Source organism: Penicilliopsis zonata (assembly GCF_001890105.1).
Source record: "Penicilliopsis zonata CBS 506.65 unplaced genomic scaffold ASPZOscaffold_15, whole genome shotgun sequence".
Classification (NCBI taxonomy): domain Eukaryota; kingdom Fungi; phylum Ascomycota; class Eurotiomycetes; order Eurotiales; family Aspergillaceae; genus Penicilliopsis; species Penicilliopsis zonata.
In genome coordinates this window covers 215158-240271 of record NW_019208924.1, presented here as the reverse complement: position 1 = coordinate 240271, position 25114 = coordinate 215158, and the positions used below count along the sequence as shown (strand labels likewise).

The following is a 25114-nucleotide window of genomic DNA, read 5'->3' as shown; positions in this document are numbered from 1 at the left end:
GAGAGAGAGAGAGAGAGGGAGGGAGAGGGAGAGGGAGAGAGAGAGGGCGGAGGAGGAAAAAAGTTCGCTCGGTTACGGTACGACGTGGAGGGGATCAAGGACAGGAACACGAGCGACCAAAGGGCAATTCCCGATGAAATGACATGGGGAGAATTTTATTTTCTAGAAGGACTGTTTATTGAATTAAGGGATAGTTAATTGTATGGAGGGAGGAGGAGGTGGTGGTACAAACTGTCTGCAGCATTACCAGTCTGACACAGCTGTCAGTACGAGTAGTAGTTAACTAGTTACTAGGTAGGTACCTGTTATACTAGGTAATAGTATTATGTACCCAGTTACCTACTTTACTACATAACATTAGTACCTTATAGTATATATGTATATACCTAGGTAAGATATAATATATAATAATTATAGCCAGAATACTGTATATAATTATTAATAAATATTACTATTAGTGGTCCTGAACTATACCAACTACCAACTACAGTACTTTGAATATGGAGAATGAGATAAAATGACAGATATCAGGCATTCCAGCTCAGTAATACAGTACCTTATACCTTATACCTTATACCTTATACCTTATATACGTAGGTACCTGGGTAGGAAGCAGAAAGGACGCTGGACACAACTGATACTCTATAAATATCTTCATGTCGATTGGTTAAGTTCCACGTGGCTTCTTGGCAATACAATAGTAAAATAGGAATAGAATAGAATAGAATAGGAATAGGAATAGATAGGAATACTGCTCTACAAAGGACTCCGTACAAGATACCTAGGTGGATGGTAGATAGACCATTACGCCGCCCATATCCTGACCCAGAAATAGAGGAAACCGAAGCAAGGAAAAAAAGAAAAGAAAAGAAAAAAGAAAAAAAAAAATCATTCATCCTCGGACTTGATCACCGTCCCAGCACTGGTATTGTGCTCCTCCTCGTCCTCTTCCATGATACTCGGTTCAACAGCCACTCCGGCGCGATAGTGACCGGGCTGTTCCACCGACGGACGCACGCTGCCCGCGCGCACGCTGCGACTATCGTCAAAGTCCCCCTCATCTTCCTCGTCGTGGTCGCCCTCCTTGATCCGCGGCAGGGTGCGCGACGAGAGACTCATCCCCCCTAGCTGGGAGGAGGTCGAGGTCGAGGTCGAGGCGGCCAGTAGCTTCAGCACCGCGTTCTTCACTTTGACCAGCGCGTTGCGACTCGCCGCCTCGCCCGCAACACCCTCCTCGATGGTCTGGTCCAGTAATTCCTTCACTTCCGCCGCCAGCTGGGCGTTCTCCGCCGAGATGGGTTCCCCGCGGACACTTGACCGCAGCGAGCTCGAGTGATTGTTATTGTTGTTATTGTTGTCGTCGGGACCCTCGGGCGCTCGAGACCCCGCCCGTGATCCCGCCACGGGAGGCGAGATGTACAGCTTGCTCAGTAGTGCGAACAGGAGCTTCTTCTCCTCCTTCGAACACCGGTTCGACGCCGGGGTGACGCCCAACACCCGTTCCAGGATATCCTTGACAAGGGCGAGATGGATGAACCCGCACGCACTGGATGAGGCAGTGCCCCCCGCCAGCACCCGCTCGCCGCCCAGGCCTACCACGCGCCGCTCGTCCGTCCACTCGGCCAACATGCCCAACACGCCGCTCATCAGCGCCTTCAGCTCGCGCTCCCCGACGCTCTCGTCAATCTCCCCGTCGCTGTCCTCCTCCGCCTCCAGCGAGTAGTGCTCCTCCGCCGCGTTGAGGATCGCCCGCACCACCGGCACCGCCACCCGGCGCATGTGCTGCGTGTTCTCCACGCGCGAGTGCGAGTACACGGGGAAAAAGTACGCCAGCGCTTGCCGGAAGGCCGGGTTCTCCCGCGTCCGCGGGTGGAAGAAGGCCACCAGCAGCGACTGCAGCAACGTCTCCACCGCCGCCTGGTTATGTTCCTGGATCGCAGTCGGGATGTTCGCCCCGCTCGGCGAGAAGGTGTTGGTGAGCAGCAGCTTCGCTAGCGCCGTCGCCGCCGCCGTCTGCACGCTATCCGGCGAGGTCGACTTCAGTGCCCGCGCAAACGACTTGAGCAGCGGGCGCTGGAAAGCCGGCGGTGACACGCTCTCCCCGTCGGCTTGCAGCACGGGCGCCAGCAGCGTGGGGTGCGTCGTGACCATGTCGCACAGAATATGCAGAGCAGTCACCTGCAGCGCGTCATGGCCCTTGCTGTAGCAGTGGATGAAGAGGGTCATATTCTCTTCCGCCAAGGACTGCCAATTGTCAGTAAAGAAAAGAAAAATACATAGGACGTTTTAAAACCCATATTTTTTTTTATGAATAGGAGATAGACATACCTTATCAAGCAGACAGCAAAGACCGAGACACACCAGTCCTCGCTCCCGGATCGGGGCTTCGTGGCTACGAACCGCCGGGACGACGAGATTGTTCAGCATGGTGACCAGGTTCATGTTTTGCTGTAGATTGCCCTCGACGTTCTGAAGCATGCACATGGCCATGTGCAGACACTTCATGTTCACCATGATCTCCTTGAGCACCTTGGCCTTGGCCTCCTCCTTGTTGAAGGGGACCTCGTCGTCCTCGCCCGTCTCGCCGGGCGTTTCGGATCGGGCCCGGCTGGAGGCGTCGTCGCTGATTTCGGAGCGTGCCGAGACGAAGCTATCTTCCGTGACGATGGTATCGTGGACCTCGGCAATCGCCTCGAGCACGACGCTGCAGAACTCCCCCTCGGCCGCCATGTCGGGCCCGCACACGCATCGCAGCGTCTCCACCGTCAGCTTGGTGCATTCCTCCGGCAGGTCGGGAATAGCCAGCGACTCCCGAAGCAGCGAGAACATCTTCCGTCGGCCGACCTCGTCGCTATAGTCCAGCGTGATGGCGACATGCAGCAACTGTTCCACGATAAACTCTTGCTCCACGGTGTCTTCGTCGTTGGCCTCGCCGGTCTCCTTGGAGAATTTCTTCTTTTCAAGCATCTCCGTCATGTATTTCTGGAGGAAATGGGCAAACGCCGTCACTTCCGGCATCTTCTCATCCGCCAGCTTGTCGAACTTGCCCTCGTTCTCCACCCGGCAGAAGTCGTTGAAGGATCGGAGCAGGAAGGTCGATTCGGCCGTGAGGCTCTCCCAGTAGCTTTCGTCAAAGAGCACCGCCTCGCGGTAGTCCGGCCGACCCTCCCAGAAACTGCGCATCGCCTCGTGGGCGACGCCTCCCTCCAGGCCCGAGCTGACCGCGTCTATTCTCTCCAGCAGTTCCAGCAGAGCGGAAATGCTCGGGGGTGCCCGCTGGCCGACGGGCCCTCCCTCGGCTCGGTCTTGTTGGGTCCCTGCGCAGTCTTCGATCCACCGGTCGTAGAACAGCTTGCCCGTTGCTTTTCGGACGCTGTCGTCTCGGTCCCGCAGACCCCATCGCAGGAGTTTCTCACGCATCGAGAGGGATAGGTGGCGGAAGTCGCCGAGTGTAGGTAACAGGCGTGAGTAGAGGGCCCGCCGGGTGGCCGCATCCAGGTCGCGAGCTCGCTCGAGAAGGTACGGAAGCGTAGTTGGGCTGAGGGGTAGATTCGTCAGAAGGGACTTGCGGACCTCGGCGCTGGTGTCGTTCTGCATGATATCAATCAGTTTCTCCAGCAGAGCCGTGGAGCTGTCCATGCCATCCTCGTCGTCTTCATTGCCCGCAAGTCGGCCCAAGCCCATCACGGCCTGCACTCTGACCGATGCCTCCTTGTCTCGGATCCGCTTGAGGAGACCCTGGCGAATAGTATGATACAAGTCATCGTCAATCGAGTCCAGGGAGTTGACAATGGTAGCCACAATCTGGGTCGCACGAAACCGCACCATCTTGTCCTTGGCCACCAAGAGGGGCACAATCATCGAAACAATGGTTGTCGTCAGGCGTGCCGTAGGCGTCTCGGGAAAGGGGTGCATATTTTCGTCTTCATCCCCGTCCTCGTGGAGCGCAATAAACACTTCGGAGTCTATAAAGGTTAAAAAGTGCCATGCATAGAGAGGGAGAGAGAGAGATCCCCATACATACCCTTTTCCGACGCATGGCTCAAAAAAGAGCCTAGAAAGCGAACAATCCGATCCCCGACCGGCTCTGTCTTCTTGATGGGCAGAATGCGCAGCATACACCGGCCAACCTCCACGTTGAACTCCCTCTCCGGAAGGGTCTCCTCGTAAGGGAGCTCGGTGCTTTGCTGCTGACTTTCCGTCCCATTTTTGTCGCCTTTGGTCTTTTTCGGTGCGACGATCCCGCAGCAGTTCTCCTGCAGTTTTCGCAGCCGCACCGCCAGCTTGCGGTGCCCCGTAGTCGACCTTTGAGCGTCGGCAAAAATCGCACATACATCCCGTCGCAGATTAGGTGATGTCGACGGCAGTGCAGGCTCTTCTGGAATATTCGCGATCGGCACAGAGGGAGTCACTGAGCCTGCGCGGCCAGTCGAGGCGGAGGGCTGGGCGGAGGACTTGCGACCGGTGGTCGACGCTGAGCGCGACGAGACTCGGCTAGGCATGGCGGCCGCCTTGGTTGTATGTCGTCTGTAGTCTTGTAGGTGCAATCCTAGAGTCGATTCGGTCGAAAGAATCAATGAAACATCGTTATCGACAAGGCTGTCGTCGTCAACGTGGGGGGGGGGGGGGGGTTTCCAAGATACTGCGCGGAGAGGGTAAACAAACAGTCCGGACGGGCAACACTTTGCCTGATAAGGGCAGGGCAGGGCTAGGGCTTTCAGTGCCTCGAGGCACTTTTTTACGCAGGACGAGTGTACTCGATGAATAATAGATGGGAAAGGCGTTTATATTGAATTGTCTGTGTGTCTGGCTACATAATATCAAATTAGTTCTCATATTTTACTAATATTATTGTAGAAAAAGGGCCAAACTGAATTCTTCGCTGATTATTGATACCGAAATATCACGTGTGGTCACGTGTATGTCATGTGACAGTGTGCTAATCTAGAATCACGTGAGCTGGAATGTCATGTGACTGTCATGTGATGCTGAGATCACGCCATCCGCTGACTAAGACGTCCGACAACGGCGCTTCGGGATGAGACAATCGCCCAAACTCCCTCCTTACGCCTACAACAGGGACAGCATGTTCAGGCAGAGTATCCGGCGGTTTGGGACGACGGCCTGGCGGGCGGTCGAGGCTTCGACCCCGTACCACGTCAAGGTATCTACGGCGCAGGGAACCGTCAATGGGTTGACCGAGGGTAAGACCAGGCGTTGCCGCGGAGAGCAGAGTACCTAGGTAGATGCTGATCATACACCTCAGCAATTGGAAACACCCCGCTTATCCGTCTGAAGCGGATATCCGAAGAGACCGGCTGCAATGTGCTGGGCAAGGCCGAGTTCCAGAACCCCGGCGGCAGCGTCAAGGACCGCGCGGCCCTGTTTGTGGTCAAGGACGCGGAGGAAAGAGGCCTGCTGAAGCCCGGGGGCACCGTGGTAGAAGGCACGGCGGGCAATACGGGCATTGGGCTGGCGCACGTCTGCCGGTCGAAGGGGTACAAGCTGGTGATCTACATGCCCAACACACAATCGCAGGGCAAGATCGACCTCCTCCGTCTGTTGGGGGCCGAAGTGTACCCCGTGCCCGCTGTTGCGTTTGACAACCCGCAGAACTACAACCACCAGGCGCGGCGACACGCCGAAGCGCTGGACAATGCAGTGTGGACCAACCAGTTCGACAACACGGCGAACCGACAGGCGCACATCGACACCACGGGCCCGGAGATCTGGGCGCAGACGGACGGCAAGGTGGATGCGTTCACCTGCGCGACGGGAACGGGCGGCACCCTCGCGGGCATTACCCGGTACCTCAAGGAGGCCAGCGGCGGGCGGGTCAAGAGCTTCCTGGCTGATCCGCCGGGCAGCGTGCTGCACAGCTACATCCAGAGCGGCGGGAAACTGATCGACCGGTCCGGCAGCAGCATCACCGAGGGCATCGGACAGGGCCGGGTGACGGATAACCTGCAACCGGACATCGGCCTGCTCGACGGGTCGGTGCACATCAGCGACGAGCGGTCGATCGAGATGGTCTACCGCTGCCTAGACGAAGAAGGGCTGTACCTGGGCGCCAGCTCGGCGCTCAACGTCGCCGCCGCCAAGGAGGTCGCCGAGAAGCTCGGCCGGGGCCACACTGTCGTCACCGTCCTGTGTGACGGTGCGTATCGCTATGCGGACCGTCTCTTCTCTGACAAGTGGCTGCAGAGCAAGAACCTGCGCGGTGCCATTCCCAAGCATCTAGAGAAGTATATTGTTCTACCATGATGTAAATACACACCTCAAATCAAGGGATTCGATTTTTTTCCACTACCATACTTTCTTTTTTTTTTCCCCCTTCAAGTACCGCCACACTCACTGCTAACAACTATCTATATCTCTAACAATCTTGACCATCTCCTCCTGCCTAGTGAGAAACGGTGTGTGACAGGTATCCAACTCGACCAGGGAGAACTGCACCCCCTTGGCACGGATCTTATTCAGCATGAGATCCTGCGCGTTCTTGGGCAATGCATTATCCTGCAACGTCGACACATAGGTAAAAGGCACGTCGCGCCAGACCTCACTACTCGCCGGCGTCGTAAAGACCGACATGGGAATCCTGAGAAGCATCCTTGTCTCACGCTCGACAAGGTCCTCATCTGCAACGTCCCCGTAGAACATCATCTTCGGGTACCGGGGAAGCGTCCGCCCGCCTCTGTCTTCGCCCAGGTCGAAGTTCAACGGCCAGAGATGCGCCCATCCGCATTCTTCAAGGGTACCCGACACACTGTTGCCCGCCTGAAGCGCATACGCAGCGACATATAACAAATGGGTCACTCCGCCGTGACTTTCGCTGCCATCTTTGCTTCGCTGAGAAGCCGTCAAGGAGGGCAATAGAGCTTCCGTGCCGACCACCCCGCCGTACGAGTGCATGATCATCAGGACGGACCGGCCTTGCGTGTCGATCAGGTGGGAGAGCAGCTCGCGCACACAGGCCACATCATCGGCCAGGCCGCTCGTGCTGTCGTCGTCGTTCGAGCACGACGGCAGCTGCGGGCTGTAGACGGGGAAGCCCTGCGCGCGCAACGCGAAGAGGTATGCTTCGTAGTGGGCGGGGGTGTGCCAGGCGCCATGCACGAAGACTATGGTAGTCATTGTTTTATTGATTGGGGGCTTTGAATATGTCAATTGAACTTGGACTGTGGATGGACTCCTAGTTGTACGGAGGGAAGTAGGTGACAGCAACAGCAGCTTTTCTATACCACTTATATAAGTATAGAATATCCTGATATTATCATCATAGCTGTATCTCCTTCATTCAAATATCAAATGATAAGTCTAATGGTACGCCTAACATTCCGTGTAACAGTAGCATCTCTATGCAAACCCACAACAATACCACCTCTTTCCACATACTACATATCAAGGCGTAGACTATAAATATATGAATTATGTTGGTCAAGGATTCCATTGACTATTCTATTGAAATTCGCATGTTCAGGTAGTTCGATGGATGTTCCCTAGTATACAGTATAGGCAGAACAATCAGGTAGAAGCATGATACTATCTATTCATTCCCAGAATGCTCTATATCCATATCTATCTATTGATCTGTGCCGATTTACTGCTTAGAGTGATCAACCTTGGGTATCACTGCATACTGCTGCCTCAATCGACTATTTGGCTATTTGGCTATTAGTTGAATGGAATCAACCACGCCGTGGTCTACCGGCTCCTTGCCCGGCATCTGGCTCATCACTGCAATCGCCTTGGCCAAACGCAGCTGCACCTGCTTTTCGCCGGTGGCCGTCGTGTGCCAGGAGACCGTCGCCGTATTGTCCGCACCCAGAGCGACAATTGCCTCGATCTGCGCGCTGAGCCGTAAGCGCGGCTTGAAGAGCAGACGGCTCGACCCCGGCGCGATGGGCTGCACGCCCGCCAGTTCCGTGCAGTACTCGTAAACAGGTACGCTGCCCCATGCGTGGCAGTCGGACCGCTGGCGCACGTCATCCTCCTCCCACGTCGACAGGTTGTGCGCCAGCATCTGGCGCCAGGGTGCCCACGCCTGCTCCCAGAAGCCCTCATACGCCTCGTCGCCGGCCAGTGCAAAGGCCCGCAGCGCGTAGAACCGCATCACGTACGAGCAGCGCGAGAAGCGCTCGTCGGCAAACGCCTCGCGGAGCAGCCGTGCGCGGTCTCGGGCTTCTGCCACGGTGCCGCTCAGCACGGCAAACACCTGGCAGTGCTGCGACAGCGCCGAGTCGTCGGCAATGTCCGCCGTCGAGTCCGTGAAGAAACGTCCGTCGTAGCAGTGCATGCGCACCGCGTGCTGGAGGGCCGCCGCCCGCGATTCGTACTCCTCCGCGTAACCTGGTCGGCCAACCTCACGCACGAGGCGCGCCGCCCGCTGCAGCACATAGGCGTACAGCAGGCTGAAATAGGTGTGCCGGTTCGAACGTCGCCCGGAGGTGGGGACTCCTTTGTCCGGATGCTCCTCGGTCGCTCCCCACGTTGTCACCCAGTCGACGTACTGCCAGACGTCCTCTGGCAAGCCACTGACAAGACCCAGATGATCCACATGCGCATCGAAGAAGTCAAACACCCCGTCGATCCGGGGGAGAAAGGAACGGGCGTAGGGCGTATCGCCGAAGAAGAGGTGGTGGTCGCACACCTGCAGGACCCAATACAGCGAAAAGCCCGCGATCACCTGCGGCACATGAGAGGGGAACCGTGACTGCGTGAGCCCTTCGACAGTCACCGAGGCGGCAAAATTGGTGATCGCCTGGCGCATCAGCCGGTCGTCGCCGGACAGCAGGTAGTGGAACAGGCCCACCGACCGGCTGTCGCCAGAGTACTGTAGTTGCTCGTAGAACGGACAGTCCGAGTACCCGTCGAACATGCAGTTGCGCATCGTGCGGATCGAGACGTCCCAGATCTGCTCGCTGTGTGCATCGCCGGCTTCCTTCCAGCGCGCCTTGACGGCCAACGGGTAGTTCACCTGTGTGGCCTCCAGGCCGATCAGCTCGACAGACTCAGATCCAACCACCGTGATTTCAAGACGCATGACTCGGAATGTGCGGAACCAGAACGGCTCGTACACAGTGGGCTCCCCAATTTTCCCCGGGAGATCCAGCGTCACCTCGTCATACGGGCCGATGATATGGCCCTGCTTGGCGTCCAGTCGGTCCGCTTTGGTTCGGAAGAAAGGGTACGAGCGAGGTTCCAGCTCATATCCCTCCGAGTATGTCACCCGAAGCTTAATCTGGGACTTCCGGGCCGATTGGAAGCTCCAGCGGAGGAACGCAGTTGAATGCACTGGCGCTTGGAGTTCCAGTGTGTGCGACGAACCGCCGACCAGGGTCACCGTTTGGTTCGTCGACGACAAGCAAGCCGCCCACTGCTCGACAGAAACATCGCTATGGCAGGCCCGGACGTTGCTAACGGTGATCTGACTCTCCCCGGGCATTGGGATGGCGCGTGGCCGCAGGCGCCAGGGTGGGAGCTCGCCGTTGACCGACCTGATGCCGTACGCGATCGGCGTGACTGGGGGAGCGGAAGGTGTCGGAGCGACCCGTTCACTGATCTAGGGGAGATATCAGTCCTCTCTGGGACAAGAAGAGAAAACACGGTCGCTCAACGATGGTAAGAAGAACGAACGTACATGAAGAAACACATCGTCGACGAGACCCGTTGGGAATTGAATGCTTTCATTCACTTGCGCCTGCCAACCCTGGGATGAGTTTAGTTCCACAACCGCTGCTCCGCCAGCCTGCACACAACCCACGACCGTCAGGCCAGGAGTCGAGGTCCTCTCAAAGGGCATTGCGCCCCGCGAGGAGGCAAAGTATCGAACCACCACGAACTCGATCTCGTTGGCTCCGCATCGCAGGTATGGCGCGATGTCGAGGGTATCATAGTACCAGATCAACGGGCTGCTTCTGGCCGGACCGACAGCCACTCGTCTCCCATTAACGTAGAGCTTATACCGTGTATCGGCGGAGAAATGCAGCAGCGCCCGCGTCGCCTCGCAAGCCAGACTGAAGCTGCGTGTGAACCTAACGATACGTCCGGCTGTATAGAGTTTCGAGCTATCAACCCAGTCGGGCGTCCAGATCCAGTTGGCCTGGAGCTCGTTTATCGTCTGCAGCCGGACTCAGTCAATCAACGTCAGCGTTTCGCTTCGAAAGCACAAAGGGAGGGGAAGAAGATAACTAGAGCGTGCCTGTTGTTGTCTGGCTAACGCCATAGCGTCTGGTGGCGTGGTCACTCCCCAAAAGCCAATCCTCGAGACAATCAATCTATCCTGTTCCCCCTCCCTTCCCTCGCCGGCCACATACTATTATTCTTGTACTCCATAGAAAGGAGGAGGGGCATGCCTCGGTCTAGCAGGCCCCGAAAGCTTTCTCCGTGTGTCACTCCGCAATGTTCCACCATTTGCCGATCCACGCCTGCCATTGGCTTACCGGCGAATGCATCCAAAAACAGAAGAATTCCGCGCGTTATGTAGGCTCTTCAGGGTCTATTTAGCCTGTTTGTGCCCCAGTTCCCCAGACGAGCCAGTGGGGTTCCGGGGTTCCGGTGGGCGGGGGAAGGGAGACGGGGGGATGAAGGCAATAAGTTCATTAACCGACCCCAGTTGACCATACTACCTAATAATATTATGCCGGGGATATCGGAGGCCATTCACTGCCATGTGAAGAAGCACTAGGCAGGGCTAGCAAGGCCTAGCTAAAGCCTGCTGCAGCGATGGAATAGATAAAGAGGCTGCAGAGACGACAGATAGCAGGGGGTTGGCCTGTACTGTCTTTATGCGACGTTCTTGTATGGGAAAGTAAAGAAAGGAGACAGCAATATGACGACCTCGGAGGCTCCCCTTGAGATCGCGCGCGATATGGACCCCCGGAAGGCAGAAGACGAGACGATCGAACATGCCACGCCGCTGGACAATGGACAGGGGCCAGCCCCTGTGATGCGAGCCCGCGAAGATGACCTCTCTGTGTGGCAGAGTGTGCAACGATACAAGCTTGTGGGAGTGATCGCCATGGCGGCTGCGTTCAGTGCATCACTGGATGGATACCGTAAGACATTCGCGACCTTGAGGGTCATTGTTGCTTTCTGGAAATGATGAAACTGCTGACAGGCCTCGTTTGCTCGTATAGAGATCAACCTCAACAGTGGCATTGTTGCCAATAAGGGATTCATTCGAGAGATGGCCAACCCAGAAACAAAAATCATCAAGGGCACTTGGGTCTCTGCCTGGGGTGGGATTCAATCCACCGGTCAAACCATCGGTCAAATTGTACAGCCCTATATGTGTCGTCGATTTACTCTTTTTTCACATAGAGATACTAACGACTTGTAGCTCCTCCAGTATGTCACCGAAGCATGGGGTCGCAAGCCAGCACTCTATATCATCTGGATCACCCTTGTCGCAGTGAGTAGATATATTCTTCAAGGGGAACAAAAGATCCCCAAAAACTGATGCATCTTTCTCTTCAGAGCATCTTTACCGAATCATTTGCCAGCCACGCCTCTCACTGGCTGGTTGCCAAGCTCTTCGCAGGCATGGGCGTGGGCATGCTGCAGTCCACCATGCCTCTGTATCTGTCTGAGATTGCTCCAACCCAACTGAGAGGGTTCTTTATCAACGCATACAGTTTGTGAGCCATACTCTCCCTCGAAGTGAAACTGAAGAACTCTTGACATCTAAGATAATTCTCCAGTTGGTTCGTTCTGGGCCAGCTCTTCGCATCCGTGGCTCTCGAACGGATGGATACCAACCATCCCTATAACTTTCGGACCCCTATCTATACCCAGGTGGGTTAAAGAGGGTCTACTGGGCTCTTTCAGCTCACGGGATGGAAACAAACTAATGGCAGTTCCCAGTGGTCGATGCTTGGTCTGACCGGTATCATTTTCGCCCTCATCCCAGAATCGCCGTGGTGGCTTGCCAGTAAGGGGAAAGTTGATAAGACGGCCAAGGTCCTGAATCGGTGCTATGGTCATCTCGAAGGCTATGATGTCCAGGAACATATTGTCCGTCCTTCTCTTCTCTTCTTTTTCTTCTTCTTCCAGTGGTCATGCTGGACTGACATGAAGTAACAGGATGTTATGACAGCCACCGTCGCCGAGGAACGTCGCCTTGCTGAAGCCAACGCAGAGTTAGGAGAATGGGCCATCTTCCGTGGCCGTAATCTGATTCGTTTCCTCATTGCCGGTTGGCCCAAGATCACCCAGCAGTTTGTTGGCTTGACCATCTTCAATACCTATGCGACCTATTTCTGTAAGTACCTACTACAGTGGTCATCTCACGCGTGCTGACATTGTTGTGCAGTCCAGAATGCAGGCAGCGATAACCCGCTCCTCGTCACTGTCATTCTGTCTTGTGTTCAACTCATTTCCATGACCTTCACGGCGACGCTCACCGACCAGCTCGGTCGTCGGCCTTTGACCGTCTACCCCTATGGAGTAACGGTGATCTCGGTTCTCTGTTTGGGTATCATCGGCTGCTTCAACTATGAGAAGTCGTCAACAAGTTCCCTCCTGGTAAGGATCCACCGGGGTCTCTTCCGGACTAGTTACTGAGAGTGTGGTACATTTATAGATATTTTTTGCCTGTCTCGCGACATTTTCGACTACTGGGGCCTCAGCCATTGGCTACGCCTATGCCTCCGAAATCCCCCAGCAGCGTCTGCGTGCGCGGACTGCAGCCTGGGCTCTGGCTTCGTCGAATTGCATCTCTATCATGTTCAGTTTCTGCACTCCTCTGATGATCAATGGTCCCACAACCAAGTGGGGAGTTAAGACTGGTTTCTTGTGAGTGTCTTTTCTAAGCCATAGATATGTTGTGTTGCTGGAGGGGAAGACTAACATTGGACCCCGTGTCCAGCTACGCTGCCACCGGTTCAATTGCCGTTACGATCTCTTGGTTCATCCTTCCAGAGATGACTCGTCGGACTCCAGCCGAGATTGATGAGCTGTAAGTCCTAGAAATGAGATTTCCATTGCCAGATTCAAGCTGACAGGTTGCGCTTGATAGGTTTGAGAAAAGGGTCAACCTCCGCAAGTTCAAGAACTATGTCACGGACGTCCAGCTTCGCGCCGATGAGCAGCACCATCAAACGGCACCGGTTAAATACGCTTGAGGGGAAGCAGTCTAGCAAGATTGTCTGCTTTTCGGGCTTTCTCATCCATGTCATTTTGTTGGCACCGCACAGCCTCTTGAGTGATATCCAGCAGTGGTCCTAGTCGACGAGGTTTCATGAGTTCCTTGACATCTAATGAATGGAAATAGTTCTGCAGAGTTTCAGGTACCTGGTTACTTTAATCATGAGTCTCCATTGACAGATCCGTAATGGCCCTGGGAGGGGAATAGACTGATCCGTCCCTTGATGTCCGTAACGAAGGAAGGAGCAGGTCGTCGAGGTTGAGCGAGCCATGACAGCGAGTCAGCTGATATCGATTCACCTGACATCACGTGTGTGTTGATATTCCACGTGGTATCACGTGTGTTTAAACTTTGAGGTTGAAGCCTTCCTCCAAGGGCGCTGACTCAGCTGTCGCTGCCAAACTAGGAAGGCCCCTCCCTCCTCCTTTCTTTCCTCCAGACAAAAATCTTCCACGGTGATGTTGAACGACACTTATTGCACCTATCTGAGTATGTCTTGAACAGGTTTCTCCCATGGAATATGGCTTCTTTTTCTATTATTAGGCCTTATAAACGAGGGACTGCAGTCTTCTCTATCAACTGACAGCATCGATGGTCTAAACGACCGGTATCGGCTAGATAACGAGTCCAATAAGTCTCCTAAATATCTCGTATGGACCGTATGATCCAGGTAACTAACATCAGTATTCTCCATCTATAGCCGAGCAATGACGTGGCTATACGGGTAACATCGGTGGAATGGGAGAGTTGAGTCCTCAGTCTAGATCCACTGTGCTGCATAAGATGCAGTTACTCCTGGGTCTTTTGGATATCTTGGTACAGTGGCAGGAATCGAGAGAAACGCTCCGTCATAACTAATAAACGACTACCTAATTCTCATCAATAATATACCTATCTCCTTGCCGCCGATATGGATGCCGATATCGCAATCGTCGGCGCAGGAATTGTGGGGTCTGCAGCCGCCTACTTTCTTTCATCGTCATCCCCCGATCCGAAGAAGAAGATCGTCCTTATCGATCGTGCCTTTACCCCGCTCAAAGGCTCAACAGGCCATGCCCCTGGCTTTGTGGGCCAATTCAACGTCTCCGATGTCCTCACCCGACTAGCCATTGACACCGTCAATGAGTATGTTCAAATTCCCGACGGGTTCGACACGGTGGGAGGATTGGAGATAGCGACCAGTCAGGAGGGTGCCGACAAGCTGAGAAGCCGATATGAATCAGCGAAAGCTATCGGGATGCCGGCCGAGCTCATCTCTCCCCAACAGGCGGCACAATTTGCCCCGGAACTGGTGCGGGAGGAAGAAACGGTTGCTGCGCTGTATTTTCCGAAAGACGGGACTGCAAATGCAGCTCGGATTACGTCTTTCTACCAGGAAAAGGCTCGAGCAAATGGAGTTGTGTTCCTCGAAGCAGATGTACAGGAGATCCTGTACGATGCCGGCCATGCCAAAGGTGTGCAGACATCCGGTGGATTGGTGCAAGCGGGCACTGTGGTCCTTGCAACCGGGGTCTGGGCCACTGACCTGTGCAAGTTCGATGTGCCCATTCCCATCATTCCGGTCGGTCATCCTTATATGTATGGACCACGGCATACCCAGCCAAAGACATGCAAGATGCCATTTGTGAGATGGCCAGAGCATCATGTGTACGCCCGAGACCATGGTTCGTTCTACGGGCTGGGATCATATAACCATGCGCCCGTGTGCGTGAAACCAGAGGAGACCGCGATTGGAACATGGATCGAGCAGTTCGATTCCACACTGGAGGACGGCCGGGCCTTGCTGCCCATCAGCCACGAGCTCACCCCGAGCGACAAGTTCAACGGCATTTTTTCAATGACTCCCGATAACCTGCCGCTGGTGGGCAGCGTTTCCTCGGCGCCAGGAGTCTATCTGGCGGCGGCGATTTGGGTGACCCATGCGGCGGGAACAGCCAAGTTCTTGACAGGCCTGATTCAAGGAGCGCCGGTTGATGAGACAATCAAAGCCAAGCTTGATCCCAACCGATTCCGGGGGAGGGATAGGGAATCTCTCAAACAAGAATCCCTTGACGGCTATAATAACATCTACAAGACAGGCAACAAACAATAGGGCGATACCACTGACGTGTTTCATAAAGTGATTATAGATACAGTTCACCAATTATGCATCAAGAATTAGGTTAATCTGAGATCATTTCCAATCCACGTGGTTTCCCTGTTTCCAAGAATGCACTCGTACCGCCGGAATAGCAACGCATACTCGCGATGACGTAGCGAATGCTGTTCCAACATGTACTTAATTCGCATTTATTCGAAGATACATCAATTCCATTCAACTTCGATTCTTCAATAAATCCAACCTTTCGACTGATTCAAATAATCTGACCACTATATATTCAACAATATTCAACATGGTCAAAGACACAGGGACAGTGATCGAGTAAGCACTCAACCATTGAGAAGGAGAGGATTAGGCGACCATCGAGACGAAGAACCGTCTGATAAGCAGGGAATTCAACTCGCTCGTCAACATGAGCCCGAACGAGCTCCGCGACTGGCTGAAGGAAGAACAGTCCCAGTCGTCCGGCTGGCGCAACGAGTCTGGCGAAAGCATCGGTCATGAGAGGTACGGTCTAGTGTGCAACACGAGTATACGTTCTTGATATCTGACCAAATAGTGGCCGCAAGATAGTCGACATTCTGGAAAAGAATCCCTCGAAGGACCCTTCGAGCTACGAAGATGAAGATATCGACCATATGCGCCGGGTGGTGGCGTACTGCAAACGCCATCTGGCGCAGGAGGAAAAGGCCAAAGAAGACGTGAACAGTAAAAGTTACAAGTCGCTGAAGAACTGGGGGCATGATGCGAGGAAGTAGCAGTAGCCATAAATATGGCAGTATGCTAATAGTAACATGGTAATAAACAAGGATCTATAATCATTATCATATATTACATAGACACACTATTTAGTGTCTCCAAGGCACGCGAAACATCTTCTTTCCGAAGCATACACGATATGGTAGGTTGCGTGGCTCCTATCATCATTAGAATTAATCCTAGAAGTTACCATGAAAAGATATCTTCCAGGACTCACCGTAAGAAACCATCTCGCTCTCAATCCCACAGGCAGACAAGGCCGACACGATCCGGAAAGCAGACCGGTCCCCCCCCGCACCTGTGGAAGGAAGGGTGATGGACAGAATCGCCAGATGGTCCGAGACCGTGACGACGCCGTAGTCCGACAGTCTCTTCTGGACGATCGTGAGGTCTGGATCTGTCGTCACCTGCCTTGCGTCCACTGCAATGGAGATCCGGCGGTCAGAGGTCAGGAATAACGAGACGGGGATGCTTGCGTCGACGATGATGGACGACACTTTGGCGTAGAAGCCGTGGCGGCTGAGGGTGCCGTTGGAGCAGATGTTCAACAGGAGGACATTGGCGTTCACTGAGGTGGAAAGCGAGAGGTTGTTGTCTTCGCCATGGTCCAGGTCTGGACTTGCTTTTAATCTGCATTTTGAATATGTCGTTGTTTCAATGATGGTCATTTTAGATCAGTAGATCAAGAACAGAAATGCTCGCAACAGAATGACAGAAAAGAAGAATGACAGAATGACAGAATGACAGAAAATAGAAGAATAGAAAATAATAGCAAACGAAACAAAGACAAGACAAGAAAGAGGTATCAATGCAGAAAGGAGAGCTGAAGAAGAAGACTTGGATAGAGGCAGAAGTGAAAAGACGCAGCTTGATGACTCATCGAGGCAATATTGAATAGTAGTAACTACCAGTCATACTAGGGACAAAGTAACTATGGTTTAGTATGTATTACATATTCATTAATTAAGGATAGAATACTAGATTTATATATTTACATAGATATTGCATCTATTAACGAGTATCAACGATAATACTTGATTAACTATATTACTCCGGAGTCCTTGAAATCTCTTCAGTTCCGCCCATCCCGCCTCCACTGCCGAGATCCAGATTTAAGCTGGAGACAATCATCCAGTGAATCCACAGTTCGGTGATTACTCCATATTAACCATAAATCTAGCTAGCATAAGAATGCTCGCTGTGCCTCACTTGCGTGGAGAATGTCTATTTTGAGAACCGAAGACACGGAGTGGTGCAAGTATGGGCATCTCACTCCACGAGAATTACTAGTTACTTGGCGCACAAACTGTGGATAGTAGCGCGGTACAGCCCCATAAATACTCTGGAGATAACTCGAGGATGGGCGACGGATGCCTGTGCGTAGCAAAGGGTCTCGTACAATCCCTGTACCGAGGTGATTCGCTCGACGCAGCAGGTTAATTGGACCTTGCTCAGCCGCACTGCTGAGCCGGCAGATATTAATAAAGATCGTGTCACCACCATCTGAAGAAGAATTCATCATGTCTCCGGTCGGTTCTGAGACGAGGACGAGTGTGGGAAGATGGCATCCGAGACCTCAGACCGTCACCATCTCTTGCGCCCGGTATCAGAGCCGGACACGGGCTCTCTGGATCTCGGCCACGACTCGCTCCGCTACCACTCCGTCTCGTCCTTCCAGGAAATCTTCGACGATGCGTTCCACCCAACGGCGGACATTGGCCTGGGTATCAAAGACCCGTCAATCACGGCAGACGCTCTTCCTCGGAACCATCAGCAGCGCCGACCGTCATCTGAGGAAGAAGAAAACTTACCGCTGAATCAGTCCGTCCACTGCCCGACAAAACACAACATCCTCCTGCCACGCTTCTCGTGGATCCAGATCGTGATTGTCGCGTTGGCGGCGTACGCCACGGTCTTCTCGGGGATTTATCTGGTCATCGCATGCCTCAAACCACACTATGGAAAACTCATCGGAAATGACGGCGGTCTCTCGCCGTCGACGGCCACTCTGCTCAGCGCGTTGTTCGCCAAAACAATTGAAATGTCCTACGTGACGGTCGCAGTCGCCTTCCTGGGCCAGGTCTTGAGTCGCCGCGCCATCACGCAAGGTTCCCGGGGGATCTCCATCTCCGACATGAGCATGCGCGCGTGGATCATGCAACCGGGGTCTATTCTCGTCCACTGGGAGACGCTCCGGTATTCCGCCCTGACGATCCTGGGCATGATCACCTTGACTGCAGCGCTTGTGTCAATGCTCTATACAACTGCCGCAGAAGCATTAGGTGGGTTGAAAACAATATAGCTAATAGACTTGCTTCTAAAAAACTCACTGTTGGTATATCGTAGTCTCCCCCAAGCTCGTCATGGGCCCAGTCCATTCACGTCTGCTCAAAGGCCAGGTATGGACCAAGTTCGCCAACCCATACTATCTGTCCGCACATTGCGAAACGCCCATCACGACCGAGATGGACCCCGAGTATAGCGGCTCGACTTGCCTCGAGATTGAGCATGTCGGGCAGGCCTTCCACAACTATCAGGAATATATCCAGAGCTGGAGCGAACTGGTCAAGTTAGGAAATGCCACCTCCGTCTCTTTGGAAACCCGCCTGCCGCCCCATGGCGCCGTCTTCGATAACACTACCGTGACAGGGAGCTACATTGAAATCAAAAACATGACGGAGGTCTCCCGTAAGTATGGGCGAATGGTCAATAACGTCACAGCAGCGATGCCCCACGGTGGGCTTTTCGCTGCAGCCGCCGATCCGATCAACGAGATCCGACAGCCGGAAGACCTGGCGGGCGAGGGCAAATATGTCCTCGACGCCTCCATTCCATCTCCCGCAGTCAATGTACTGTGTGTTGGGATGACTGCCGCCGAGCTCTCCCCGCTGATCTATACCGAATGGCCCTACCACCAGACGTTCAACGGCTCAACGTGGTACTCTGACCCACCAGCGGACATCCCGGTGTACCCGAACTGGCTCAACCGGACCGTGGTGGACGATCTGTTCGAATTCGGGCCCAAGTATGGCCAGCGCCCTCCGATCTTTCCTATATATCCCCAGCCGTATAACACCATCCTCAACATCACCGGGATGTATGAAGCAGATGCAATTTACCTGCTCGGGGCTGCTCCCAAGGGCCACACACCCGATTATGTCCTCTGTTCAATGAAGGCGAAACAATCTGGCCGATGTTCGACGCACTATGTGGTGGCTGCGAGCGGCGCAACGGTCAGTCTGAGATGTGAAGACCCCTCGGACCCCCTCCAGTATGACCTCCGGGTCGCCAACGTGGTTGAAGACTACTATGACCCAGACTGGAAGAATGTCGCAGCCGACTGGGCAAATGCAGTCGCCCTCGGGACGGGGGTCACGGACGGCGACGGCAGCAACGAGCGCCTTCTGATGCAGATGATCCCATCCTTCGACAATCAGACCAACACCTCGTCGCTTAGCCCTAAGCTCCCGTCAATCAGCGAGGCTCTCGCCGTCATGGCCGGCTCGACGCTTATGCTGAGTACCCAGGATGCGCCCTTTGTTCCCTACTGGAGCTACAACACGACCTCTCTGGACAAGCCTGTGTACCAGGAGTTTAACGCGACCCTTCAGGCGGTTGTCTATGCGTCGGGCAACACCCAGCAGTGGCAGGGCATTTTTTATCTCGTCCTCGTCTTTGCCTTCCTGACCAGCGTCATCTGCCTGGTCTTCATGCTCCTGGAGGTCCGCGGCAGGCAAATCACCGACTTTACAGAGCCCCAGAACCTGTTCGCACTCGCTATGAACAGCCCTGCCACTGCCCGACTGCAGGGAGCCTGTGGTGGGGGGCCGTACGGTCGTCAACTTAACGAACGGTGGTTTGTCGGCATGGAGGAAAACACAGAGCACTACTACATCCGATCAAAGATAGAGGGGAACCTCTCTACCCCTTATCTTCGGATGCGGCAGCAGACGCTCACAGAGCAGTTCGACATGGATAATCCCTCTAAATCGGCAAGCCCTGCTGTGGATGAGTTTCGCAGAGTCTCCGCTACCAGCACGGTTTTTTCCCGCTTCTACTGAACGGATCTCGACGCAAGACAACCCAAGTCACAGTTTAGTGTATATAATGCCGCCTGGGTTTCCCGGGTCCCCTAACGAGTATTAATATCATGATTAGCAATGATGGCTCGGATAATAAAGAGCCTTTTCTTCAAACTGTGTCAATACACTTTCCGTACGAGCCTTGCTTCTTTGTATCCGGCCAGTCGTTTCATAGTGGGGGGTGTTGGAGAAAGGAAAACAGGGGAAAGAGAGAAAGAGAGAATAAGAGGCTTCAGTCACGAGGCTCTGCACGTGATGTTCCATCCCAACTTGGAAGGCGCCTCTTGGGATCATTCTTCATTATCTACTGAGTAGATATCAGACTCGTTCTTATATACGGCGTCTCTGACTGGTGTACACTGCACGTCCTATATTACATATTGATGAGGGCATTCCACAGATACCAAATCGATTGGAATGGCCACAGGTAAAAAAAATAAATCCAAAAAAGATGGACTCGCGGGGAATCGAACCCCGGACCACTCCCATGCTAAGGGAGTATTATACCACTAAACCACAAGCCCACTTGATGAATAACGCGTCAATTTAATGTTATATGAACCAATTCTGCTTAGGTACCAGGAGGAGGTCCCCTCGAATACTATACAATGTACAGTACTCCTACTTCTAGCTACCAGAGGCTGATTACACAACATGCGCGGACTCCTGGTGTAATTCAGTTATTTATCTATCTGAGGGTAGTAGGTACTATTTATCTCTCTAGCTCCAGTGTGGTTGTTGGTTTGCTGTTTTTACTTCCGCTGGGACCAATGCAAATATATATACAGTGCTATGTTGAGATTTTCCGAGTAACTATAAACATTTTGAAAGTTGCATAGGATATGATAATAAGAGAGCTCTATGGGAGGTGAGAATACCATGGAATAACTGATCTCGCGAGACATTTGATTCCGACAGAGAGTGTAGGCTTCGAAGGAATAATCGCGGAAGAAAGATGGAAAACAGCCCTATATTTGCGGATAGTCGTTGTGAAGCCATGGATCCTGCAGTAGCTCCTTCGCCGTACTTCGCTCCTCGGGGTTCCACTTGATCATCCGTTTAGCGAAGTTGATAAACATCATCTTCTCTTCCCCATCCAAGTTAGAGAGAGTGCTTTCGAAGCTAAAGTTACCAGGGACAAGGTCTTCGTGTATGAGTGTTCCTGAAATCCAGTGTTAGATCATGTATAAGGATGTTTCATTGCGAGTCGCCCTTACCAGCAGTTGTATAGAACATCGACGTTCTCTTGCCGCGGCCAACAAAGTCTGTTGGGGCAGGACCTAGAAGCGATGTAATATACGCAAGATGCGTTTCGTCATCGTAGTCTTCAACGACACGTGGATCAACTGATTCAAACAGTGTTTGTCCTTCTAGAAAATCCCATAACTTCATTCAACTGTTAGCTGTCTGCGCTACCATGGATGGGGGGGGCACTGTATACCATAACTCCCAGGCTCCATATATCAGCACTATACGTGTACCCTTTATCAAGGATGACCTCTGGCGCGCGATATACCTCGGCCTGGACACAACCATCATGTGGAACATCACCCTGGACTGCTAGGTCAAAGTCGGCAACTTCAATAAGCCCTTTGATGTCCCTCAGTGGTCCATAGTTCTTACGGGACAGATAGATGATGCGTCCATCACTGCAATGCTTCTGAGGTAGTGGGTTCTCAAACTCATCTCGAGCGTCTTGAGACAGGAGCTCACGATCTTCCAGTCGAACCATAATGTTATCGGGCTTCAAATCTGTTTGCTTCTAAATGAGAACCACATTTATGACTATCAACTGAGAATACTTACCTGTATGGACGATGTGACATTCAGTGTGAAGATAATCCAGCGCCTGGAGTATTTCTTGGAGGATTATTTTGAAAATTTCCGGGGGCATCACTCCACCCTGCCAGCGTTGGCAATACTTTCCCAGCGACTCACGTAAAGGCTCGAAGACGAGACATACATGACTCCCTGAAATTCCTTGGACGGAAAATGAGTCGAGTAACTTTCGAACGAAATGCCAGCCCTCATGTTGACGGTTCGCTCTCGTTATATGCTGCAGAATCCCCAGCTCAACGTCACCAGCAGTTTTCCGTGCATGGGAATTATTCGAGTTGATTTTGAGAGCCACGTATCGCTCGTTCGACCAGCGCCACCTGAACTGTCAACATGTACCTCATAATGAATGTAATGAGGCCAATACGAACTGGTGAAGGTCCCTTGCAAGCCACACACCCGACCTGCTTCCGTGACCAAGCTTAGTCGCAATTTGATATCGACCATTAAGGACTTCGCCAATCCGCGCCGGATAAAAATAGGCTGGCTCGTAGTAGGGCGAGTTCTCCTCTTCAACCAGTAAGGACGGGTCAATTCGGGAGGAAACCGCGGACGACAATGGCCAGGGCGACTGGCGAAACGCCTTGAAGGGATGCATGAGGATATTAGGAAGATGTCGCGTCATTATTCTGCATGAAGTTAAAGAGAGTGGCACTGGTTCACATGGCCTTTATGGGGAGAAAGGGGTGTGTAGTGGTCTGAACTTCGAGCTTCGTTTGGGATCCCGTAGGCGCGCGCAAGTGAGACGCGAGTACTTGAGGATTAGCTGGAATGCCATCATTAAAATCAATTACTCATATTACTCATTAGGCTATCTATAAATTATTTAATATAATTAAATAGTAATCCTTTGACTTTAATAATGGAATACCATTCAAATTAAGGCCTCTATACTAGTAGTATTAGAGCTAGATATCACAGCTTCAAAGCATCCTTGATCCATTGTATAGCATCTCTCTGAGTTCAGTAGACACAATGAGCTGCGGCCATAAGGCATATATCAATGTCTAGCTTAGGTACAAAACCATCCCATCGTAAGCATCTCTCTTATTCTGTAACCTGTGACGGTAGAAGTCGTCGATCGCTTCCCCAGCCAGCCGCCAATCACTGTTCTGGACCTCACTGAAAAGAACCCCGACAATAAGGCCTATGATTCTAGGCCCAAAAGCCAATTTTGTTCCTGCGTTGAATGGGTCCATCTCAGGGGATCGAATGTCATTGCGGTTGGTCCCCATGTCGCAGGCGCCGTATGACAAGCCTCAATATTTGCAGAAGTTATTCTGGTATGCTCATCCAACGCGGTTGCTTTGTATGCACGGTAGATTCGTTTCGTGGGAGGATGCAGGCGAAGAGCCTCGTTAACAAGAAACTGGACCGAGACTGGTTCTGCAGTTTCGAACTGCACCTTACCGGGAATCTTCGCAAATGCAACCAGTGCCTCTCGCCACTCTGGATGTTGTCGGCCGGCCTTGAAACCGACCTCGAGGAAGGTCATCAGAACGATGCGCCACAGGGTTTCGAAACCGGGGATTATCTTGTTCAAGGGATTCAGTTGGCGATTGCTAAAGTCGTGTTCCGGGAAGACGGCAGAGAGAGCTCTCTGGAGGTCACGGTTGTCCTTGAGCTCGAGAGTGGTTTGTTCGTCCTTTGACTCTATCCATGCCCGGTTGATGGCTTCTGCGAGGTTAACAAGGTCTGTTTCACTTACCCCATGGTTGTGAACGTCTTTACAAAGAACCACAAGGGCTGCTCGTAGAGACAGAGCCTGTGCCATGCTTTTGACGCGAATCCTCCCAGAGTGTCCTCCCACCCAGTCTCGTGCCGCGAGGCGAAGAATACCAGAGAGTCGAATCCATTCGTTATCTCCAAGGTTGATGAGATGCCTTGCTTCACGGACAAAGTTCCCCACGTAGACCTTATCTGTGCTAGTGAATGCATTGGATATCCCAAATGCACGCTGTCGATTCGCGTTGGGTAGTGCCCTCGACTGGAGCAGGGTGAGCTGGTTTGGGCGATCTTTGCAGGCGATAATCAAGCGGCATTCGCGAGCATCCTGAGGGGGTAAATTCTCTATGCGTCGTCGACGGGGATAGTAAAAGGCAAGGCTGGAAATGACAAGAAACAGAACTGTGGAAAGAAACATCTTAGCTGCGATCAAAATTGCGAAGTTCAAGAAGAGTTCCAAAGACCAGACTCTCGTGGGATAGGGAAGAAACTGCCTTATATACCCAGGTTTCTGGATTAGGAGACTGATCATCATAGAGAAGCAGTGACTGATGTTTCTCCTATATTTACTGTTTGATATAAGGCTGATTGTTGCATGGTGGGGTGACTGGTTGTAGCGTATCAACGAAGTAGGCTATGGAAGGCTTTGTTCCCCTCCTTCCTGTACCAGAATACCTTCTACAGGCAGCGATTGAAGAGACACGGGTATGTTACTTTACTACGTTGAATCGACTATAGTATAGATTCACTTCTGTAATAGTGACTATAAGGTTCAATTCGTCGAAGATGCTGCGTGGTCCTGTTGCTGACCAGCAGCTACAAACGGCCAACACTGTTATGTTGATTGCTCAGCTCTTTGCTGTGGTTATCCCCAAAATATCGAGGGTTAAGGTAGGTACCAGGCTGTTTGGAAATCAGGCCATCATACAGCTCATATGCGATCAAACGGCCGTGTTTAGACCCTTGATGGTAGGATATGTCCTTGCTAGAGGATTATTTTTTTTATAGAGAGGCCTATAGCTTGATTCTTGATATAAGAAGCTCTAAGGAATTTTGGTATTGGTCAACTACTATACAAGTCCAACACAATCAAATGTGAGTTCTTGACATGATGACAAAATATAAAAGCAGAAAAATTATTTCTACAGTATAAACACTAGGAACCAATTGACCAGCACTATATAGACAAATTAAGTAGTGAATAATCTAATCAAAAACCAATATCTGAATATCAATAGTTACTAACCAAGTAAGTAATCAATAGATACCAAAAGTTAACAAGAAGATGGTCTATTAAATGTATATATGCCCCTTTATGGACCCGATACCTTAATGATTGCTATCAGTCCAGGCTCATGTAGTCAATATATGGGCTCGTATTCCATCAAGTTGGGCTTGTGGTTTAGTGGTATAATACTCCCTTAGCATGGGAGTGGTCCGGGGTTCGATTCCCCGCGAGTCCAT

General features: G+C 52.5%; 11 protein-coding genes and 2 non-coding genes across 13 annotated transcripts; 6 read left to right on the top strand and 7 right to left on the bottom strand.

Moving 5' to 3' along the window:
* Positions 1–865: 865 nt before the first annotated feature.
* On the bottom strand, positions 866–4615 carry ASPZODRAFT_135456 (hypothetical protein). Its single transcript, XM_022723802.1, has 3 exons — positions 4025–4615; positions 2329–3965; positions 866–2244 (listed from the first exon to the last, which is right to left on the bottom strand). The coding sequence occupies exons 1-3, from the start codon at positions 4500–4502 to the stop codon at positions 889–891; spliced, it is 3471 nt and encodes a 1156-aa protein (XP_022578530.1). The 5' UTR covers positions 4503–4615; the 3' UTR covers positions 866–888.
* Positions 4616–5086: 471 nt separating this feature from the next.
* Positions 5087–6264, top strand: ASPZODRAFT_72349 (hypothetical protein; the record flags this gene model as incomplete). Its single annotated transcript, XM_022729827.1, has 2 exons — positions 5087–5204; positions 5267–6264. The coding sequence occupies 2 exons, from the start codon at positions 5087–5089 to the stop codon at positions 6262–6264; spliced, it is 1116 nt and encodes a 371-aa protein (XP_022578529.1).
* A 93-nt stretch (positions 6265–6357) lies between these two features.
* ASPZODRAFT_72285 (hypothetical protein) lies at positions 6358–7134 on the bottom strand (the record flags this gene model as incomplete). The annotated part of the gene is made up of 1 exon (XM_022729822.1): positions 6358–7134. One exon carries the CDS (start codon positions 7132–7134, stop codon positions 6358–6360), a length of 777 nt encoding a protein of 258 aa, XP_022578528.1.
* A 529-nt stretch (positions 7135–7663) lies between these two features.
* Positions 7664–10434, bottom strand: ASPZODRAFT_153995 (hypothetical protein; the record flags this gene model as incomplete). The annotated part of the gene is made up of 3 exons (XM_022726041.1): positions 7664–9562; positions 9641–10120; positions 10411–10434. The coding sequence occupies 3 exons, from the start codon at positions 10432–10434 to the stop codon at positions 7664–7666; spliced, it is 2403 nt and encodes an 800-aa protein (XP_022578527.1).
* Positions 10435–10948: 514 nt separating this feature from the next.
* ASPZODRAFT_122161 (hypothetical protein) lies at positions 10949–13139 on the top strand (the record flags this gene model as incomplete). Its single annotated transcript, XM_022721314.1, has 11 exons — positions 10949–11057; positions 11139–11278; positions 11342–11413; positions 11479–11639; positions 11703–11796; positions 11866–12015; positions 12085–12262; positions 12314–12525; positions 12584–12795; positions 12869–12958; positions 13019–13139. 11 exons carry the CDS (start codon positions 10949–10951, stop codon positions 13122–13124), a joined length of 1524 nt encoding a protein of 507 aa, XP_022578526.1. The 3' UTR covers positions 13125–13139.
* A 918-nt stretch (positions 13140–14057) lies between these two features.
* ASPZODRAFT_72324 (hypothetical protein) lies at positions 14058–15239 on the top strand (the record flags this gene model as incomplete). Its single annotated transcript, XM_022729824.1, has 1 exon — positions 14058–15239. The coding sequence occupies one exon, from the start codon at positions 14058–14060 to the stop codon at positions 15237–15239; it is 1182 nt and encodes a 393-aa protein (XP_022578525.1).
* A 30-nt stretch (positions 15240–15269) lies between these two features.
* Positions 15270–16096, top strand: ASPZODRAFT_814466 (hypothetical protein). Its single transcript, XM_022730244.1, has 3 exons — positions 15270–15569; positions 15639–15755; positions 15808–16096. The coding sequence occupies exons 1-3, from the start codon at positions 15541–15543 to the stop codon at positions 16004–16006; spliced, it is 345 nt and encodes a 114-aa protein (XP_022578524.1). The 5' UTR covers positions 15270–15540; the 3' UTR covers positions 16007–16096.
* Positions 15688–16927, bottom strand: ASPZODRAFT_135446 (hypothetical protein). Its single transcript, XM_022723801.1, has 3 exons — positions 16225–16927; positions 15808–16165; positions 15688–15755 (listed from the first exon to the last, which is right to left on the bottom strand). Exons 1-2 carry the CDS (start codon positions 16673–16675, stop codon positions 16080–16082), a joined length of 537 nt encoding a protein of 178 aa, XP_022578523.1. The 5' UTR covers positions 16676–16927; the 3' UTR covers positions 15688–15755; positions 15808–16079.
* A 468-nt stretch (positions 16928–17395) lies between these two features.
* ASPZODRAFT_135445 (hypothetical protein) lies at positions 17396–20321 on the top strand. The gene is made up of 2 exons (XM_022723800.1): positions 17396–18289; positions 18354–20321. Exons 1-2 carry the CDS (start codon positions 17569–17571, stop codon positions 20066–20068), a joined length of 2436 nt encoding a protein of 811 aa, XP_022578522.1. The 5' UTR covers positions 17396–17568; the 3' UTR covers positions 20069–20321.
* Positions 20322–20541: 220 nt separating this feature from the next.
* On the bottom strand, positions 20542–20613 carry ASPZODRAFT_t122. Its single transcript has one exon. It is a non-coding gene; the product is annotated as a tRNA-Ala (tRNA).
* Positions 20614–20875: 262 nt separating this feature from the next.
* On the bottom strand, positions 20876–22601 carry ASPZODRAFT_135444 (hypothetical protein). The gene is made up of 5 exons (XM_022723799.1): positions 22297–22601; positions 21896–22245; positions 21531–21841; positions 21307–21475; positions 20876–21251 (listed from the first exon to the last, which is right to left on the bottom strand). The coding sequence occupies exons 1-5, from the start codon at positions 22548–22550 to the stop codon at positions 21058–21060; spliced, it is 1278 nt and encodes a 425-aa protein (XP_022578521.1). The 5' UTR covers positions 22551–22601; the 3' UTR covers positions 20876–21057.
* A 471-nt stretch (positions 22602–23072) lies between these two features.
* On the bottom strand, positions 23073–24177 carry ASPZODRAFT_27817 (hypothetical protein; the record flags this gene model as incomplete). The annotated part of the gene is made up of 2 exons (XM_022728101.1): positions 24145–24177; positions 23073–24052 (listed from the first exon to the last, which is right to left on the bottom strand). The coding sequence occupies exon 2, from the start codon at positions 23697–23699 to the stop codon at positions 23073–23075; it is 627 nt and encodes a 208-aa protein (XP_022578520.1). The 5' UTR covers positions 23700–24052; positions 24145–24177.
* Positions 24178–25041: 864 nt separating this feature from the next.
* On the top strand, positions 25042–25113 carry ASPZODRAFT_t124. Its single transcript has one exon. It is a non-coding gene; the product is annotated as a tRNA-Ala (tRNA).
* The last annotated feature ends 1 nt before the right edge of the window (position 25114 follows it).